At 43.1% G+C, this 19296-nt stretch overlaps 1 protein-coding gene across 2 annotated transcripts; it reads left to right on the top strand.

Moving 5' to 3' along the window:
• The first annotated feature begins 1782 nt into the window (after positions 1 to 1782).
• On the top strand, positions 1783 to 19037 carry C4H6orf58 (chromosome 4 C6orf58 homolog). 2 transcript variants are annotated; one of them, XM_063125720.1, is made up of 6 exons: positions 1783 to 2163; positions 13153 to 13239; positions 13673 to 13857; positions 14689 to 14819; positions 16259 to 16497; positions 18946 to 19037. In XM_063125720.1, exons 1-6 carry the CDS (start codon positions 1803 to 1805, stop codon positions 19032 to 19034), a joined length of 1092 nt encoding a protein of 363 aa, XP_062981790.1. In that variant the 5' UTR covers positions 1783 to 1802; the 3' UTR covers positions 19035 to 19037. The 2 variants fall into 2 exon arrangements, with proteins under 2 accessions (XP_062981790.1, XP_062981791.1); XM_063125721.1 differs by lacking the exon at positions 13153 to 13239.
• The last annotated feature ends 259 nt before the right edge of the window (positions 19038 to 19296 follow it).

Raw genomic sequence — 19296 nt, 5'->3', positions numbered from 1 at the left:
AACGATGCTTAGAAAGCTTTCGGCTCTTTTTTCTGAAACAATCCTCAAGGCAAACTCTTGGAGAGGGTGGGTAACTGCTTTGATTTTTTCCAGACGCCGCATACACTGGCACCTCAAAGGAAATGGCCAATCTCCTAAACAAAGTCCCAGGAAAGGTTGCTCTGAGCCACTAGAGCCGGGCAGAGAGATCCGTCATGCACTTGTCAATCTCAGCCTACCACTACTGAGCTGACCCTGTTACCACGACTTCAGGAAAGGTTATTCCTCAGGACTAGGAGTCCCATCCTTCCACTAAGGACTGGGAACTCTCTGCCACCTGAGTCTCAGCACAAACACTGAATCCACCGCATATGCAAGTCCAAGTCTAGGAAAAGCCTCACTACTGTTCGTGGCACAGTTCTTAGATATCCAAAGTCCAAATAGCAAACTGTCCGTGTGCAGAATGCTTTCAAAGTTCCAAGGGGAGATGGAATCCAAAGAAGGAGGGTGGTTAGGCATTGCGTCAAGAGATGAAACCTAGCAAAGCTTTTTCAGCTTTGCACCAGCATTTAAGTCATATTCAAAGCCACTTGACAGACTGGTCCTCTGACCTGTTAACCAAGTCCATGTGCCAAGAAGGGGGGGTGTTACAACCCACTTCGAAGAGCGGCTCCCACCTTTTCCAAAACACTCTGACGTTCCCAAAGAACCAGCAGCTTCAAGGCCGAGGACAGGGAGTGAACAAGCTAATCCCATGGGAATTTCTTACCGAGATAAGCTTGCAGAGACATCTGACATTCTCAAACCATTTCCTAATCTACCCACTAGGTACAAGGACGGCCTTGTACCTATACCTGATAAGGTTATACTTAGAACCTTAGGCTTTGCAGGGCTTCACAGTTGTTTCTTCAAGGCTTCGCAAAACTCTCTTCATTCCTCTTTCCTCTTCTCTTTCTCTTCTCTATGGCCCTGTTCAGACAACACACTAAACCATGATGGTTAAGCATTTTTAGCTAAACATTATGGCTTAGCGTGTTGTGAGAAGCAGTCCTAATGATGTTGGCTACATAACCATGGTTTAAATATGCTCACTATCCACTTGCTGCAAAAAGGTTAGCAGCCTAACCATGGCTTAGCATGTTGACTGAACTGGCCATATATTTCTTAAAATTTCCAGTTCTCCTCCTCTCCTCTCCAATCTTGTAACTCCAAACAGAAACAGGTGCAATCCAAAAAGTCTGATAAGGACTGAAAAACACAGTAATGCTGATTCAAAAAACAATATAAAAAGATAGTAAGTGAAGGGAATAAATGTAATGTGCTGACCATATATTCTTCTTAACCAAAACACCACTAGTTGGCTAATTAGTAGTAACTACAGAGCTCCAAAGAAGCACACCTTATCTTTCCATCAATACCATTATTAGAAACCATTAGTGTAATTATAAGGGTTCTTTTATGTGAGCAATGTAATGTGCAAAAACGCAGCAGCTGCTCCCACGAAAAGCCTTTTCCATGCCTACTGATCAAAGAAGGCGCTGACATCACAATTAATACTGTCCTTGAAATGCCACTCATACAAACAATAATTTGTAGCCTGCCTAAGAATTTCTCAACTGTCTCTCAGCCTTAGTTGTAGGTGAGTTATTTGTTATGTCTGCGAGTATATCTTGAAGTTAGCAATCATGAGATAAAGTAGTTGGCTCTTTTGCAATAGCTGTGGTGAGGGAAAGGCAAGAGAGTCAAGCTTCATTTACATAGAAAGAATGTGTCACATTCTAACTGGCTGCTTACTTGTTAAAAAGCAACTTCCATGCTCTCTGATGTCCAGAAGCAAAACGGTCCTGTCCAGCATGGGGCACATTTTCCAGAGAAACCGTATTTGCCATCTCACCCTCCTCCTTCTTGCAGTGGTCAGTGTAGCAGCTGAGGGAGGACGATCTGAAGAGCCTGAAGGGGACGATGCCTTCCCTCCACTATGGCAACTTGCACCTGGAAACTTAGACGATTACCCCACACAAGATAACAAAATTGTCATCAACCCCTGGAACTACTTAGCAAGAATGGGAGCATATAAGATATTGCTTAATTTCACGGCTAAATATTTCACTATGCTTGGATCCAGTAATGCTGACAATATCCTATGGGGACTGCCCTTGCAGCATGGGTGGCAATACAAAACAGGTATGTACCATTTCCTTACAGTCTAAGCCTTGAAGAAGACAATGGCTGGGTTCAGATGACACAATAAACAACGGTTGTTTAATTAGGCAACCATCCATTGCGTTGCTTATTGCGTCATCTGGGGTTGAGGGAGGGGGACACATACAATTGATAGTTGACCATTTCAACGAAATAAGCAATGGAGAAATACAACGGGCTTCTCCATTGATTATCAGGAGAACCGTTGCTTCTTGTGTCATCTGGCAGGCTCCGTTGTCTAATTTCACGCGTCAAGTACGCTATGTTGGCAACCCATAGAGTTCTCCAGCAAGAGCAGCTGAAAGCACCCCGACTGCTCCTCTATAGCTGGCAATGGCTGATAGGATAGCACTGGGAGGAGGGAGGGTGGACCAACAGCTGGCCAGAATGTCACTCAGCTGCCACATTGACTATTAATGAACTCGACGGGAATTTCAGCTGCTTCACGGGAGCGGGACAAAATGTCATCTGAGAAGTACTGGCAAAATAATGCAGTGAGTTGCCTATTCCCCCTTCTGTTGACTAAAGTGTTGTCTGAACACAGCCAATCTATCTATGTTTGTTATTCTAATAGCAAGGCTTTAAAATGGACGTTGGGGCTTTTTACCATGCATTAGAAGGCAAAATGACATCCTCAAGCCCATATTTGCCATATAGACTTATTGGGTTAAGTCATTGCCATATTGGGATCATTTGCAGAGATACTTAACCCTTCCCATTGTGCACCAATTGTCCCCTGCAAATGCCCTTTTCAAAATGATTTCAAGACTGAGGTAAATAAGCCTAGGGAATAAGAGCTTGAGGCGGCAATTCTCAGTTTACTTACCCAGTTTTGGGTGTAAGCCCCAGTGAATGTATTGGAACTTACTTTTGAGTAGACATGCATAGCTTCCATCAGGGGTTCATAATGCCCCTTCTTTGCAGGTCTTCAGGAAGGCTCTGAACCCACCTGTTATCACTGGCCTTCCCATAATTTGTGACTGCATGTTTACTTGGTGTAATCTGTTTTTATAGTGGTTTATAATATTTTATTGTATAGTTATTTGCCTATGCATATATTTTTCTGTTTTTTTATCCTGCAAACCACTTTCAGTGGGCGCTATCCTTAAAGAAGACCTAAGATAATTATATATATGGGATTGCATTGTGAGGCATATTAGCAGAGAAAAATTGGCCGGCATGGGAAATGTTATGTGTAACGCTTCAGCTCACTGATTCTTTATTACAAATTCCTCATTTACATTTCTTTTGCCTTAGGCAAACTTGAGTTTGGCAATCAGAGGTTAAAGTTTAAGTTGGAAGGGTGTGTCTCCATGCAACATCTATTTTGTCCAACAAGCCTTAATTACAACCCTTTGGTAGACTATCGTGGTTACTACCACAGCCCTGTGAAATTCTGAGTATAGAAAGTAGAGCCTTCAAAAAGATCTTCTTGCCTTTTCCTATTTACTATAATACCAGTGGACAATTATTGGGCAAAACAACTTCTTCATTGTTGTAGCCTTTTTTTTTTAACACTGACATGACACTAGCTAATATTGCAGTACATTTTCTCTAGGATGATCATTTGCAAAAGAGGACAGGACTTCTGCACCTCTCATAGTTGTATAGATGTGGAAATTTCAGAAGGTGCAGCTTCTCATCTTGTCGGACCCAGTGGGGATTATTTCTGAGTAGTTATACACACACTCACACACACACACACACAATGAATCTTACTCCATATTAGGGGTGTGATCCTCTTCTCTTAGGATCGGAGAAGCAACAGCGAATTGGGCTGATCTGCCTTCTCCTGAGGAGAAGCGAGTTGGGGGGCTGGAGGAGCATGGCGAAGAGAAGCGACCATAGGCGGAGCGCTCCTCTTTCCGCAGAGCGATCCGCTCGCCATTTTGGATTTTTTCGCCCATAGGATTGCATTGGGAAAAGATTAGCGGATAACTTTTTTTAAAAAAGCTATCTATTTGAGACTTGGTGTGCTTAGAGAGTCGTGGGTGGGGGTCATTTTGAGCCTATTTTCAGCACTCGGCGTGGTGTGGTTTGCTTGCTATAATTTTTTTAAAAATAGGGTAAAAAAAGTGGGAGAGGTACCTTTTTGAAGTGCTGAGAGGCAGATTCAACTCCCAGTCATGATCACCTGATGAAGCATCCTCCAATCCCAAAGTTGGAGGGGGGATAGGCAAAACGGGATACTTAGTAACTTGGGATTCTGGGAAACGTCTCTTTCTTAGTCTCTGAATGGACTTTTCCCAGTGTTTTTTGAAACAGTAGCCCCACCAAATGCACAAACACAACCTGAAATCATATACTAAGCAAATAAATAGCAGATAGGAAACACAGCACTGCTACCCACCCTAAACTTGGTGAACAACTGAATAGTTGTGGTGCAAGGGGATGAGGTCCCCTAGGGCATGTGGACGTGCCCAGTGCACACACTGCCCTGCCCTTGGAGGGTCATCCAAGCACTCCAAAGCTTAAACAAACAGTCTAGGTAATGCCTGTCATGAGTTGAAGTGTCAGGTAGCTTCTTAAAGACTGGTACTTACTTAGGGCCAGTCAAATTGGCATAATTCCCCCTCCCCCTGGGCACGTCCACTTTCCTCTTACTGGTAAAAGACAGACATAGCCTTTTTTTAAAAAAAATCTTGTTGTTTATTCAGCAACACTGCTGCTTTTAATTCCACCCCTCCTTTGTTTATTTATTTATTTATTACATTTTATATTTATACACCCCATAGCCCAAGCTCTCCTGGCTTTTCCACATTAGTGAAGTCAGGCAGGCTTTCATTGTGGTTCAACTCCTTATGGGTGTTGTTGTTGTTGTTGCTATTAATATTAATTAGTACTGCTATTATTAATGTTACTATTGTTGTTGTTGTGGTTTAATAATGGCTGTGATCACAGTGTAGTCAATCAACTCTGAAGCAAGGATCACAAAGCTTTACTCTTATCCGCCTAGCCTTCTAGTTATGGGATGCAAAAAGAAAAGGCATCTCTGTGCTGCTCCTGCCTCACAGGGATGGTTTACATTACTGGCTTTGAAACAATCCTTGGCTCACTTTCTTGTGCCCCCAGAAATGTCTGCTGCCTGCCTGCCTGCCTTCCCCCCGGGGTGCTGCTGTGGTGGGGCATCTGCCGGGACTGACTCCCCCATAGATCTAAGGCATATCTCTGCCTGCCTCTCTGCCTGCCTGGTGCCTGGGAGCTGCAATACATGATGGGTTTTGTGGTTCGTGCCCACCAGCCTCCGGCATGCTTGCTCCCAGTCCTCCTCCTCTGTGCCTGCCTCGCAGGGTTGGTTTGCAATGCATTACTGCTGGCTTAGAAAGAAAGAAACAATCCTTGCCTCACTTCCTTGTGCCCCCAGAAATGTCTGCTGCCTGCCTGCTAACCTTCCTTCCCTCCTCCCCCTGGGAGTTCACTACATGATGGGCTTTGTGATTTGTGCCCACCAGCCTCTTGCATGCTTGCTGCCAGTCCTCCTCCTCTGTGCCTGCCTCGCAGGGATGGTTTGTGTGTGTGTTGCTTTGACTCAGGGGATAAGTCCTTCCTGCGCTCACTTAGACTTTTTGAAGTTCCAAATAAATTTTTTCAAGTGTGGAAGAAGATTCATATTTAGATTTATCTACTCCCCAATTCATGGCATGTTGGGATTTCCTTTGAAATTGCCCCATTGAGCTGTCTGCAGCTTTAAATCCCTGAGATACTAGGATGTCCAATTTTCAAAAATTCCCCCCAAATCAGGGGAGGCTTGGATTTGCTTGAGGCTTGGCATGCATGTGTATACATGCATGAGGTGTCATGGTGCCTAATTTGATGTTTCTAACTTGAAAATTGACGTAGTTCTAGCATGGGACTTGATTTGGGGTGAGTTAAAAGGTTAAAGCCCCGCCAAAAATCAGGGGATGATGGGATTTGCTTGGAACTTGCCATGAATGCGGATCTAGATGGCATCTGTGAGGGTGCCCACTTCAAAGTTTTTTATCTGTCAAAATGTTGGAGAAAGTCCCATATCTGAAAATTCCCCGAAAATCAGGGGATGCTTGGATTTGATTGAGGCTTGGCATGCATGTGTATACGTGGATAAGCTATCATGGTGCCGACTTTGAGGTTTCTAACATTAACAGAAAAAAAGTTGTAGGCTTTTTTGGATTTCAATGCAAGTCTATGTGGGTGAAAGCGGAGCTCTGATCCGGATCCAGAGCTTCGCAGCGAACCAGAGCGGACCATAGGCGGACCTGATGTGGAAGTTGCGAATCTAGAAGAGAAGCGGATGGGGGGGTCCATGCACACCCCTACTCCATACTTGCCTAACCTATTTGTGGCTTTCTCTGCTAGTGTTCCTCTAACATTTCCCTTCTTGCATTTTGCCTTTGTTTCATGTGATTTCACACATCCTCTAATTTCTCCTACTTGAATTTCTTTTATCCCTCCTTTTGCAGGACAATTATGTATAAGACCTGTTGAAAATACATGTCGTTGTATATTCAAGTGTATTTATTTATTTATTTAAAACATTTATATCCTGCCTATATCATTAAGATCTCAGGGCGGCATACAGATAAAAGCATACAGTATAAAACAGTAAATATACACAGCTGAAAACAAATTAAACCATGTACCAAGTTAAAACAATATATAATTTAAAAGCAGTAAAACAATTAAAACAGTTAAAACAATAACACACACACACACGTTAGCCAAAATTGCCAGGTTCTTCTCCCTAGAAGACAGCCAAACTCTCTTAAGAACGCACAGAGTCCTTGGTCAGGTACAACATGTCTTTATTCTGGATACATTCAGCTGAGTGGGTGTCTCTCTCTCTAGTTCTACTAGGCATGTGCTCCGCTCCTATTAGGAGCGGAGCAGTAGCAAATTGGCCTGCTCCGCCTTACCCAGAGGCGGAGTAGAAGCGGACCGCGGACCCCTAGAAGCAAGGCGAAGAGAAGCGGCCATTTTTCGGAGCTCCTATTTCAGGCGGAGCGCTCCGATCGCCATTTTGAAAACATTTCTCCCATAGGATTGCATTGCGGGAAATAATCACGGATAACTGGGTTGTTTTTGAAGCTATCGTTCTGAAAATTCTTGTGTTCAGAGAGTCATGGATGGGGGTCATTTTGAGACTACTCTCAGCTCTCTGCATTGTGTGGGTCGCGTGCTAGAATTTTTTAAAAATCGGGTAAACAATCTTGGCATGTCTTTCAGATATCTCAGCTTGGCTGCTTCATCGTCGTTTGAAACTTAATATGGCAAAGACTGAATTGCTTGTTTTTCCTCCTAAACCTTCTCCTCATCTCTCATTCTCTCTTACTGTCAATGATGTTACGCTTACTCCGGTCAAGGAAGCTCGTAGCCTTGGCTTTGTATTTGACTCCTCGCTCTCCTTTATTCCTCATATTGAGGCAGTAGCTAAATCTTGTCATTTTTTCCTGTATAATATTGCCAGGATTCGATCATTTTTGTCTGTCTCTTCTGCCAAGACGCTTGTTCATGCGCTGGTTATTTCACAGTTGGACTACTGCAACCTTCTTCTCTCTGGCCTTCCTTCTTCTCACATCACTCCTTTGGTTTCTGTTCACCACTCTGCCGCAAAGATCATCTTCTTGGCTCACTGCTCTGACCATGTTACTCCGCTTCTGAAATCTCTTCATTGGCTTCCAATTCACTTCAGAATCCAATATAAACTTCTCCTGTTAACCTTCAAAGCTTTTCACGGTCTAGCTCCTTCCTATCTCTCCTCTCTCATCTCACACTATTGCCCCGCTCGTGCTCTTCGCTCCTCTGATGCCATGTTTCTCGCCTGCCCAAGGGCCTCTGCTTCCCTTGCTCGGCTTCGTCCATTTTCTTCTGCTGCCCCTTACGCCTGGAACGCTCTTCCAGAACATTTGAGAACTACAAGTTCAATCGCAGCTTTTAAAGCTCAACTAAAAACTTTTCTTTTTCCTAAAGCTTTTAAAACTTGATGTTGTGCGGACTTTATACTGTTAGTTTTACCCTACCCTGTGCCTGCTTACCCTACCCTGTGCCTGTTGGCATTCTCTTCCCCTCCTTATTGTTTTACTATGATTTTATTAGATTGTAAGCCTATGCGGCAGGGCCTTGCTATTTACTGTTTTACTCTGTACAGCACCATGTACATTGATGGTGCTATATAAATAATAATAATAATAATAATAATAATAATAATAATAATAATAACAACAAACGGACAGTGCGGGTCAAACGGCGGTTTTCGCCCATAGGATTGCATTGCGGAAAAGAATCGGGGATAACTGGGTTGTTTTTTAAGCTATCGTTCTGAAAATTCTTGTGCACAGAGAGTCGTGGATGGGGGTCATTTTGAGACTACTCTCACCTCTCTGCGTGGTGCGGGTCGCGCGCTAGAATTTTTTAAAAAATCGGCGGGAAAAATACCTTTTCCAAAGGGCTGATGGGCAGAGTCAGCTCCCGGTCATGATGATCCCAAAGTTGGAGGAGGGCATAGGCAAAACGGGTAACTTGGGATTCTGGGAAACTTCTCTTTCTTCATCTGAACGGACTTTTCCCAGTGTTTTTTAACACAGTAGCCCCACCAAATGCACAAACACAACCTGAAATCATATACTAAGCCAATAATAAGTGATAGAAACACAGCACTGCTACCCACCCTAACTTTGGGGAACAACTGAAAAGATGTGGTGCAAGGGGATGAGCTCCCCTAGGGCATCTCATTGTGGACGTGCCCCCACTCTCTCCTGTACTGGAAGGCCATCAGAGCCTTCCAAAGAGAGTAACCCGGTGGAGCAATGCCTATCATGAGTCGAAGTGAGCGTTCTACTTCTCTTAGTGGTGGAGCAATGCCTATTATGAGTTGAAGTGAGTGTTTACTTCTCAGAGCTGTTGGTGAAGCAATGGCTTTCATGAGCTGAACTGGCAGCTGCTTCCCTCTCCCCCGGGCACGTCCCCCTATTACTGGTAAAAGACAGATATAGCCTTTTTAAAAAAGTTCTTGTTGTTTATTCAGCAACACTGCTGCTTTTAATTCCACCCCTCCTTTGTTTATTTATTTATTTATTCCATTTTATATGCATTACTGGCTTATCCTTGGCTCACTTCCTTATGCCCCCAGAAATGCCAGCTGCATGCCTGCCTGCCTTCCCTCCCTCCTCCCCTGCCCACCTCACAGGGATGTTGTGTGTGTGTGGCTTTGACTCAGGGGAGAAGTCCTTCCTGCGCTCACTTGGAGTTTTGGAAGTTCCAAATTTTGCAGGTTTAAGCCCCACCAAAAAACAGGGGATGATGGGACTGCCTTGAGTCTCGGCGTGCGTATGTATCCCTGGATAAGCTTTCATGGTGGTGAGTTTGAGTTTTTTTTTTAACGTGCAAAATTGACGGAGCTATGGAAAGGGGTGTTGGTTTCATAAATTCCCCAAAAATCAGGGGATGATGGGACTGCTTTGAGTGTGGGCGTTCATGTGGACACATGGATAAGCTGTCATGGTGCCAAGTTTGAGGTTTCTAACATGCAAATTGACGGAGCTATCCCAAGGGGTGTGAATGGGGTGCCCGATTTTCAAAAATTCCCCCAAAATCAGGGGATGATGGGATTGCCTTGAAACTTGGCGTCCATGTGGACACATGGATAAGCTATCATGGTGCCAAGTTTGAGGTTTCTAACGTGCAAATTGACGGCGCTATCAAAAGGGGTGTGAATTAGGGTTATGGGTGGTGCGTTAGAGGTTAGAGCCGCGCCAAAAATCAGGGGATGATGGGATTGCCTTGAGTCTGGGCGTCCATGTGGACACATGGATAAGCTTTCATGGTGGCGAGTTTGAGGTTTCTAACATGCAAATTGACGGAGTTATCCCAAGGGGTCTGAATGGGGTGCCCGATTTTCAAAAATTCCCCAAAAATCAGGGGATGATGGGATTGCCTTGAAACTTGGCGTGCGTGTGTATACGTCCATGAGGTGTCATGGTGCCAAATGTGAGGTTTCTAACTTGAACAGAAAAAAAGTTGTATAATTTTTTAGCTTTCAATGCAACCCTATGGGGGGGGAAAAACGGAGCTCCGATCCGGATCCGGAGCTCCGAGCGGAGCGGAGCGGAAGTGGGTGGAGCGGGGGTGGGGCAAAGCGGCCCGCTCCAAAAATCGCGGATCTGCAAGTGAAGCGGAGCGGGGGGTCCGTGCACACCCCTAAGTTCTACACAAGGAAGAGAGCACACACTTTGGTTATTTTGCATCCCCTTATATTGTAGGGCATAAGCAGCTTACATTGTGACAACATGGTTTTACAATTCAGCATAAACAGAATACAGTTGCCTTCGTGGTTAGCTCATGGTGAGGATTAAATGTCAGTTTAGCATCTGCTAGCCAAGGGTTACAGAACAGAGACTTTGCAAACAAAGGTTATACAGAATACGGACTTTCCAACCTAACAGTACAAGAATAGAGTGACTACAGGTCACAGAGCAAACAAAGATGGAGTCCCTCTGGCTAACACACACACCATCCAGATAACTCAGGCCTTTGCTAGACCTACTGATAATCCAGTGGTGAGGAGGGGAGAGCCCGCGATGCAACCATCGCAGGCTCTCGACATGTCAGGTACGACGAGGTCAAGAAAGGACCCTGTCGCATCCGCCATTTTTTTCTTCTTAAAGGGGTGATGTGCACAAACGCTCGTGCGCTCAGGTAAGTGGCTTTTAAAAAATTTAATTGCTTTCCCTGCTCCCCTGTCGAGGAAATCAAGCTGGGTGGTTCTTTTACCTATGCCCACAGGTATAGGAAAATGGCTCTATAAATCCTTAGCTCTATAAATCATAAGATTCATAGCTTCCTGCGTAACTAAAACATATTTTTAAGACTGCAACTACTTGCACAACTAATAGCTGATGTTGAAATCATATCACAAGGCGGTGTCAACACAGGCAGCTAGAGGGTGGAGTAAGTTGTTTTCAAGGCAAGCTAACCGCAAAAGGAAACAGACGGAGATTTGGTTGCTGTAACTATTGCAATACCCATTTATGTATTGTTTTTCTAGTCAGAGAAGTACTTACTCTGTACATGCTTAAATTCCTTGCTTCTCATTGGGTATTGCAGAACTGTATTATGATTGGTGGGAAGGTTCTGCCATTGTATCTGAGGGGAACTGACCCTATAAATATGTTAGCCTTTCCTGAAATTGTTGGGCAGTTCCTCAGGTCTTCTGAGACTGTCACCTTGCAGCACTGCTCATAATAAACCTTCTAAAGAGAGAGAAATTGTGTCTTGAGAGTCTGTGACCACCACTCAGCGAACCACGGGGACCCACCCTTTCAGGTCCCACCACACACCCCACCCTAGCCCTGATGGCTGCAGCACTCCTGAGGAGCACTGCGCCCTGTCTGCAGCTTCTCCCAGCTACTCACGAGTAATTACACTAGCCAGGAACTGCGGCAGAACGGTCTATACGTTCGCATTCTCAGGCTCAGCCTGCGACCGCAGGAAATACCAGGCCAAAAGTGGTGCCCATTATCCCGGGGCAAGGGGGGGTTATCCCTGACTGAGCCCAGGATCCCCTGTGTGTCATCTGGACACACAGGGGCGATCCCGGGTATCAGCCCGGGGTAACCTCTCGTCTAGCTAAGGCCTCAGTCTTACTATTGTGTTAGGGTGACCATATGACCGGATTTGCCCAGATTTGTCTGGGGTTTTGATGACAAATCTGGGAGGGGAAGGGGAAATCTAGATTTTCCAGTCTTCCCCAGCCGAAAAGCAGCTAATGTATATAAGTGAGAAGTGTGAATGGGCAAAGTAGTGTTCACTGCCACAACACCCATCCTAATGTTAGAGTAGAGAAACTTGTGACAATTATACACAAGCTTTTTTAAAAAATTGAAATTAAAAAAAGCCAGCCAGCTGGCCGGCCAGTAGCAAACCCTGTTAACAACAACAGCAGCTTGCAATGAGTGAAGATACAGTCAGAAAAGATATTTGAGGGAAGGGGAGAATGTAACACAAAGAATATAGCAAAAGCTTCAAAGTACAGCAAAACCTACAAAAGTAGGAGTGAGTGAAGTTAATTTCAGATACACTGAATCTCTCATTTGTTCTTTATTTCAGTGATTTTAACATTAAGATGTTATGTAGAACAGATTTGTCTTAAATGTGTGCTGTATAATCAGACATGTGACCAAGGCTATGTTCGGGTGGGCACGCCCCCTTGGTGCTGGACACGCCCCCTTGGGGGCCAACCATGTTGTCCTCCTTTTTGGTTTCTAAAATATGTCACCCTATGTTAGCAAATCTTCTAAACTGGTATTAAAGATTATCTTTCACTTTCCAAACTGCTTTCTAGGAATGTTTATAGCAGAGATGGGCAACATTTTCCCAACTTCTCTTTGTTACATCTCCAGCAGGTTTCATACAGCCCTCACAGATGCCCTACCAGATCTGGTCTAGCAGGTCTCCCAACCCTCTGGGAGCCACAAGGAGAATGGAAATCCATTCCGCTGCATTGAGCGAGAGTTGCAGTTTGGACATAACGCTATAGAAAGAAAGAAAGAAAGAAAGAAAGAAAGAAAGAAAGAAAGAAAGAAAGAAAGAATACATTTATCCTTCTTAATTAACTATAGGTGACAGGGGGGAAAACTATTCTAAAAACATGCAGCTGAGGTCAATAGTGGGTTCTTGTTTCCTTTCTAAATAAAAGTCAGTCAGATCCCTTTGATTGCAGACTCCTTATGTCAAAGATGTTGAAAAGAATTATAGTAGCCATTCTCTTAGAAGCACAGCTAAGGATAATTGATAGGCATTGTTCTCCTTCCCAGCAAAAGTAAAATCTATTAACTCTAAAACACATTTGTCATTCTTTTCAGCAGTTGTGAAAATCAAAAACATCATGAACAAACAGCAGTTTCCCCTCTCTTAGCAAAATCCTGATTCAAGTGTAAAAATGCTTTGCCATTTATACAAATATAGTTGTATGTGATACCCTATTTAATTTCCTTTCAGGCAGACTAGCAGACCCCACTAATGCCACAACATGTGGTCATAAAGATGGAGACAATTTGTGCATATCCATACAGAGCTGGTGGGCTTGTAAGTATATATCAGGAGTGCATAATTGTTTCTCAAAAAAAAAAAAAAAAATCAATCATGTTTGTACATTAACTAAATTCTAAGAACTTTTCAACATTTTAACTAGTATCAATCACTCTGACACTAGGTATATTTGTCTCCATCTTTTAACAAGTTCCATGAATTTTTATTGCTTGTATTGTTTTACTTTTTTATTACCCATACAAATTCTCTATGTGTACATCAGGCCTCATGCCACTGAAATTCTATGGATGTAATCCCATAGCCATGTATTTGGGACTAAAGCAACTGAATAATTGGGACTTAGTTCTGTATAAACAGACATAGAATCAGACTGTATGAAACAGTATTTCATTAAAATCATTAGAATGCTTCTCTGTTTGCCCAGGTATTATTTCAGCTAAACCAGGTTTACCATTGTTTACTACTCTAGGTAATAATTACTATCTAGCTATTATTCCCTTTCTGGGGGCACTGGATAGTGGAATCTTTGGAGAGCTGCCATATGAGGTAGAAATATTACCACCAAATGAGCGAAGAGCTGACTTCTGTCACAGCATTGCTGAATGCAATATCCAGGCACCAAAAGTCATGTCTGGCTGGAGGGATTTCTTCAAGGTACTGTTCTTCTTTTTCCTACTTACTAAACAGATATCAATTGCAAGTGACTTTCTCACCTCAACCACGAATTTAAGTAGACGAATAAAATGTTCAGTAACTTAAACAAAGAAAGTTTCTGCAATTTCATTTGCTTTTCTAAAAGTCTTAGGGCTTTCCCAAATGCTTAAAGAAAATATTTATTTATTTTATTAAGATATTTAGAGACTCTCCAAAGGGGTATATATAACAAAAGGATTAAAACAAACTTACAATAATCAGTTAGAATTAGAACAGAGCTATTTTTAAAACATCCCAGAGACTGGAATCAACCCCATGCTGAAACTGTTAAAAGCTGAATGGAAGAATAACATTTCCACTGTCCACCTAAAACTGATCAAGGACAGCACAATTCTAGCCCACTGGGGAACGGAATTCCACAACTTGGGTGATGGTGGAGGAGTCTTCACAGCCAACAGACACTAAGCTAATGATAATACTAATGAAGGCTGCAATCCTATATGCGCTTACCTGGGATATGACCCACTGAAGTCAATGCAGCTTACTTCAGAGTAGACATGTGCAGGATTGAATTATAAGGGCTGTTAGCCAGAAGAAACTCCATGAAAATAATGACCACAAGTATGATCAGGAAGGGCTGGCAGAGAAGCAGGGGAGGAAGGGATTTATTTTTCAAGTTATTTCCAGTTCTTAAAATGATAACAGCAACACAGAGCATTAACAAGACAGTCTGAAGGGATCAGAGGTAAGCTCACCCATATCTGTATCATACTTAATCAGTCGAAAAAACATTTGGATACTCTAATGTACACCAGCATCTTTCCCTTTTAGTATCTCTTATCCACTGCACGGAACTCTGAAACGCCCGCAACCGTTCTCTTCTCACAAGATAAAGCCCTGGAATACATGTGGAAAGCTCATGTCCTCTCCATTAATTTTTCATTACTAAAGTTTCAAAACCGGTAAGCTAAAACTACCAAAGGGCTTTTCCCAGGAACCCTGCTTTGATTATTCATAAGTAAGATATGGGTTATGTGAAGCTGCCTTCAACTAATCACACATACTATATCAGCTCTCTCTACAGTACAGACCAATGTGTTGTCAGGAAGCAATGCAGTTATCAGTCAGGTGCAATAAAACACCTCTCTATGAATCTGTCCTCACTAATATCAAGTCAGAAACAATTGATCCTATTGGCAGCAGAATGAATACTAGGCCCTCGTCTTCACGACGTCGATAACGCTGTGCCCGGTGGCATGAGCCGTGGTGCAACCCTATTGACGCCCCTTCTGACCATCTACTGTGCATCAGAAGGAGCGCAGTTGCGGGCTTTCCCACCAGCGGCACTGCTGATGCCGCTGCACCTGCCCACCCAAGCACTCACGTGGCAGCTTCTGGGGTGCCTAGGAGCATCCGCACCCCTCTTCTAAGGGTAGAGGGTTTGGGGCTGGTTTTTTTTAAAAAAAATGGGACTGACTTATTTTTATTCTTTTTTAAAAGCTGTAAATGTGAAGCATCGCATTTACAGCTAACTGGGGGGAGGAACAGGGTGCTCCCTCCCTGGCGGGATTTCCAACCCCAACTTAATAAAAAAAAATCTTTAAAAGGCTCCACAGAGTTGCAGAGCCTTGCTCCAAGCTAAAAAAGTTGGGGCAAGTACCCGACTTTTTTAGTGCAGAGCCTTGCTCCTGGAATGCTTTGGAGTGGTGGCTGCATCATGTAGATCACCTGCCACCACTCCGAAGCAATCTAGGGGCAAAGCGCCCATGTAGATGAGCTAGGGTGACCATATGAAAAGGAGGACAGGGCTCCTGTATCTTTAACAGTTGTATTGAAAAAGAAATGTCAGCAGGTGTCATTTATATATATGGGGAACCTGGTGAAATTTCCTCTTCATCACAACAGTTAAAGCTTGATTTAAAACTTGATTTTGTTCTGACTTTATACTGTTAGTTTTACCCTACCCAGTGCCTGTTTACCCTACCCTGTGCCTGTTTGCATTCTCTTCCCCTCCTTATTGTTTTATTATGATTTTATTAGAATGTAAGCCTATGCGGCAGGGTCTTGCTATTTACTGTTTTACTCTGTATAGCACCATGTACATTGATGGTGCTATATAAATAAATAATAATAATAATAATAATAATTAAAGCTGCAGGTGCCCTGCCCTGCCCTCTTTTGTATCTGGTCACTCTAGTATAGCTCCTGTACCTTTAACTGTTGTGATGAAGAGTGAATTTCACCAGGTTCTCCATATATACAAATGACACTTGCTGAAATTCCCTTTTCTATGCAACTGTTAAAGATACAGGAGCCCTGTCCTCTTTTACATATGGTCACCCTAGATGAGCCCCAGGTGAATTGACGTGTGGCCTCACTTTTCCCATCTCCCACATTTCAGACTACCATACTACAATGGCCCTGAAAGCAGCTTTGCAGAGGCCTGGGGTACTGCAGTTGACTTCATTGCAGCCACACATTTTTCTACGGACCAGAACAACGTAAACCATTTCCAGACTGGATTACCACCTCGAATGCTTCTGGAAGGAGACAAAACACTTTTCATTAGAGACTTCACATTCACACAGAATACAGTGCTGTTTCTTCTTGAGGCTCTTTGCAATGCAAATAAGAAAACAGGTAGGAGCTTTGGTCAAGCGCATGGTCCATATTTACTGCATTATATTCATTTACAGTTGTAACATTAATACAACAGTTGTCTCTGATTGCTCTGAGGGGTGATCCCAGGATCTTCCAGCTACCCCCACACTATACAGGATATCTATACATGCAAACTGAACAGTAGCTCAGTTCTCAATTTTTTAAAAAACAACAACACCCAACTTTAAAAATACCTACACTTGTTTGTTCATTTCAATTTCAGCTACATCCTAAATATCCATTTGTTGTTTTAAAAAGGAAAGAAGCTCAGGCCCAAAGTCTAAATGATACTAATCATGCACTTGTATTTTGCAAGAGTAAATTGCAGGTGTGTGGGGGGGGGGGGCTTGTACGCTTTACACCCACTGTGGTCATGCTTCAAATTGTGGGGCTTGCACCTGCTATTTGCATGAAGAAGAATGCTTGAGTTAAGCCCTCACAGCAACTCAGTACTTTTTCATAAGAGCACACATAAAGATGCTTTTCCGATATATGGAAACCTGTCATACTGTAAATGTGTGTGCATGCCATGTATCTCTGAACAACTCTGAAATGTGTAATGCCTATATAGCAGACTTTCTGAAAGGTACAGGCTAGAGAAAAACACTAAGCGGGAATGCATGGTATGTTTTAGGAACTAATAGAAGGATTTCCTCCATCAGTCTGTGAAAGCAGACATACCTCATGTTTTTATAGAAATCACGATTCCCATCCTGGGCCTGGCAGTGATGGGATAATTACCCAGCTGCAGATAAAATATCTGCTTTCCTTGGGCCTAAGAGTTCGTGCACTCTTCTAATGTTCCATACCTGGCCCATGTGAAATGCTCTGCTAGAGCTCGTAGATGCACTAAGATGCCCCATCTAAGGCAGGATCTACACGACTGCTTTAAAATGGTTTAGAACGGTAGTGACAACTGTTGGGGCCCAGGACGCACTCCATATGCAGTTTTCAAACCATTTTCAAAGTGTCATATCCTGCTTGGTGTAGATCTGGCCTAACTGCCAAAGAAACTATGCATACCGTTGACAGTGTTATCATAGTGCCCTATGAGCAAGCGTGCAAGCGCCTGTACTGCTGTGAAAATAATTCCACCAAGCTGCTTTTGAGTAGCATAGAAAGAGGGCAGTATCAAAACGACCACTATGCACAGAACACAGTGGTGTGCTTGTGCGGGCATCCAGACCCAGCATGTGCATGACCCTACTGCTGGTGGCTGCAAAGTAGTGCATCTGGGAGTGAGCCTGCAAACAAACAGAAACAATAATTTCTGGGACAAGTTGTGCCCCTTCCTGGAATGAGCTTTCCCGCTCATTTTGGGCTTGCCCGAGGAAGCACTACATCGTGGACACCAGCAGTAGGACACATGGCAGGGACGGCTGCATGTGCACCTGGACCAGTGAACCTGGCCACCCATGCAAGGGTGCCATTGGATTCTGCCCTAAGGGTTACATCCAGGCCTGGCTGTCTGACAGTGGAATGGAAACTTCTGCTGGAAAGGTTCCTCACTCTTCCCCACCACCTGCAGACCCCCTCATGATCCCATCTGCTCCATAGATATGTGGTCATGGAATTTTCAGTGGTGTCAACTAAGCTCTGGACCTCCCTCCCCTCAGAGGCTACAGCCATACTGTCTGGGGCTGACATTTTGTTCTTTGCTGTTCTATTTTTAATAGCGTGACCATATGAAAAGGAGGACAGGGCTCCTGTATCTTTAACAGTTGTATAGAAAGAGTATACTGGAGCTATACTAGAGTGACCAGATACAAAAGACTGCAGAGCTCCTGTTGTGATGAAGAGGGAATTACACCAGGGGTTGCATGCATATAAACAACACCTGCTGAAATTCCCTTTTCTATGCAACTATTTCTATGCTGTGTCCTCCTTTCCATATGGTCATCCTAGTTTTAATCCATGATATTATCTAGTTGTTTTATGCCTATGGTTTTGTTTTGGTTTTTTTGCTTACTTTTTAATTGTTCTACGTTGCTTTTGTATGCCTCCTTAAGGGCTCCTTCTGGAGCCGAATGGCAGCATAAAAGTATCAGTAGGATCTCATTAGTATAAATCACTGAGTTTGTAAATGCCCTTTATATGCTAAATTACAGAAAATCAGTATTTACCACTGTATTCATAACAACAGAACAGACAACAAAGTCAATGATACAAAAGAAGAAGACACTTGTAAAGAATCCAAACTGTATTTAGGGGGAATCATATATTTAACCAAACAAAGATTGTAATTCTCCTCCTTCATACACCACAGTGCTCTCCCCTCCAGCAGCTGAAACAAAACAGCAATAAAATTGGTGTTGTATAGCACCACCATGTGGTATTAATGAGAAGTATTGTTTGACACGTTGAGATTTCATTCAGTTGAAAGCCGTTTTATAAATAATTAAATAAAAAATACATATTCTTTTACAGGAGGCATATTGTTGCTGTTCTGGAATACAGCCATGTCGACTGAAAAAGGAAGAGAAACTGGTCGCCATCTGATTGAAAGTTTGTTATAGGATACCTAGTTTCTGGAAAAGCACAGCTTTTAAAAATAATGTTATTGAAATCATTTGCTTACTAGTGTATCGACATTTTAATAAAGTTTAACATCTTCCATTTGGTTCAATATTGTTTGGAAGACTAATATTTTCAAGTTATTCCCCATTTTTGGGCTTATCTTTAAGGATTAAGGCTGCAATCCTATGTACTTGGGACATGTTGTAAAAAAACACCCCAGCATACCACTGTAGAAAACGATATAAAAAATATGGCTTTAAA

Source organism: Elgaria multicarinata, chromosome 4 (genome assembly GCF_023053635.1).
Source record: "Elgaria multicarinata webbii isolate HBS135686 ecotype San Diego chromosome 4, rElgMul1.1.pri, whole genome shotgun sequence".
Lineage (NCBI taxonomy): Eukaryota > Metazoa > Chordata > Lepidosauria > Squamata > Anguidae > Elgaria > Elgaria multicarinata.
This window is presented reverse-complemented; position numbering and strand designations above follow the sequence as displayed.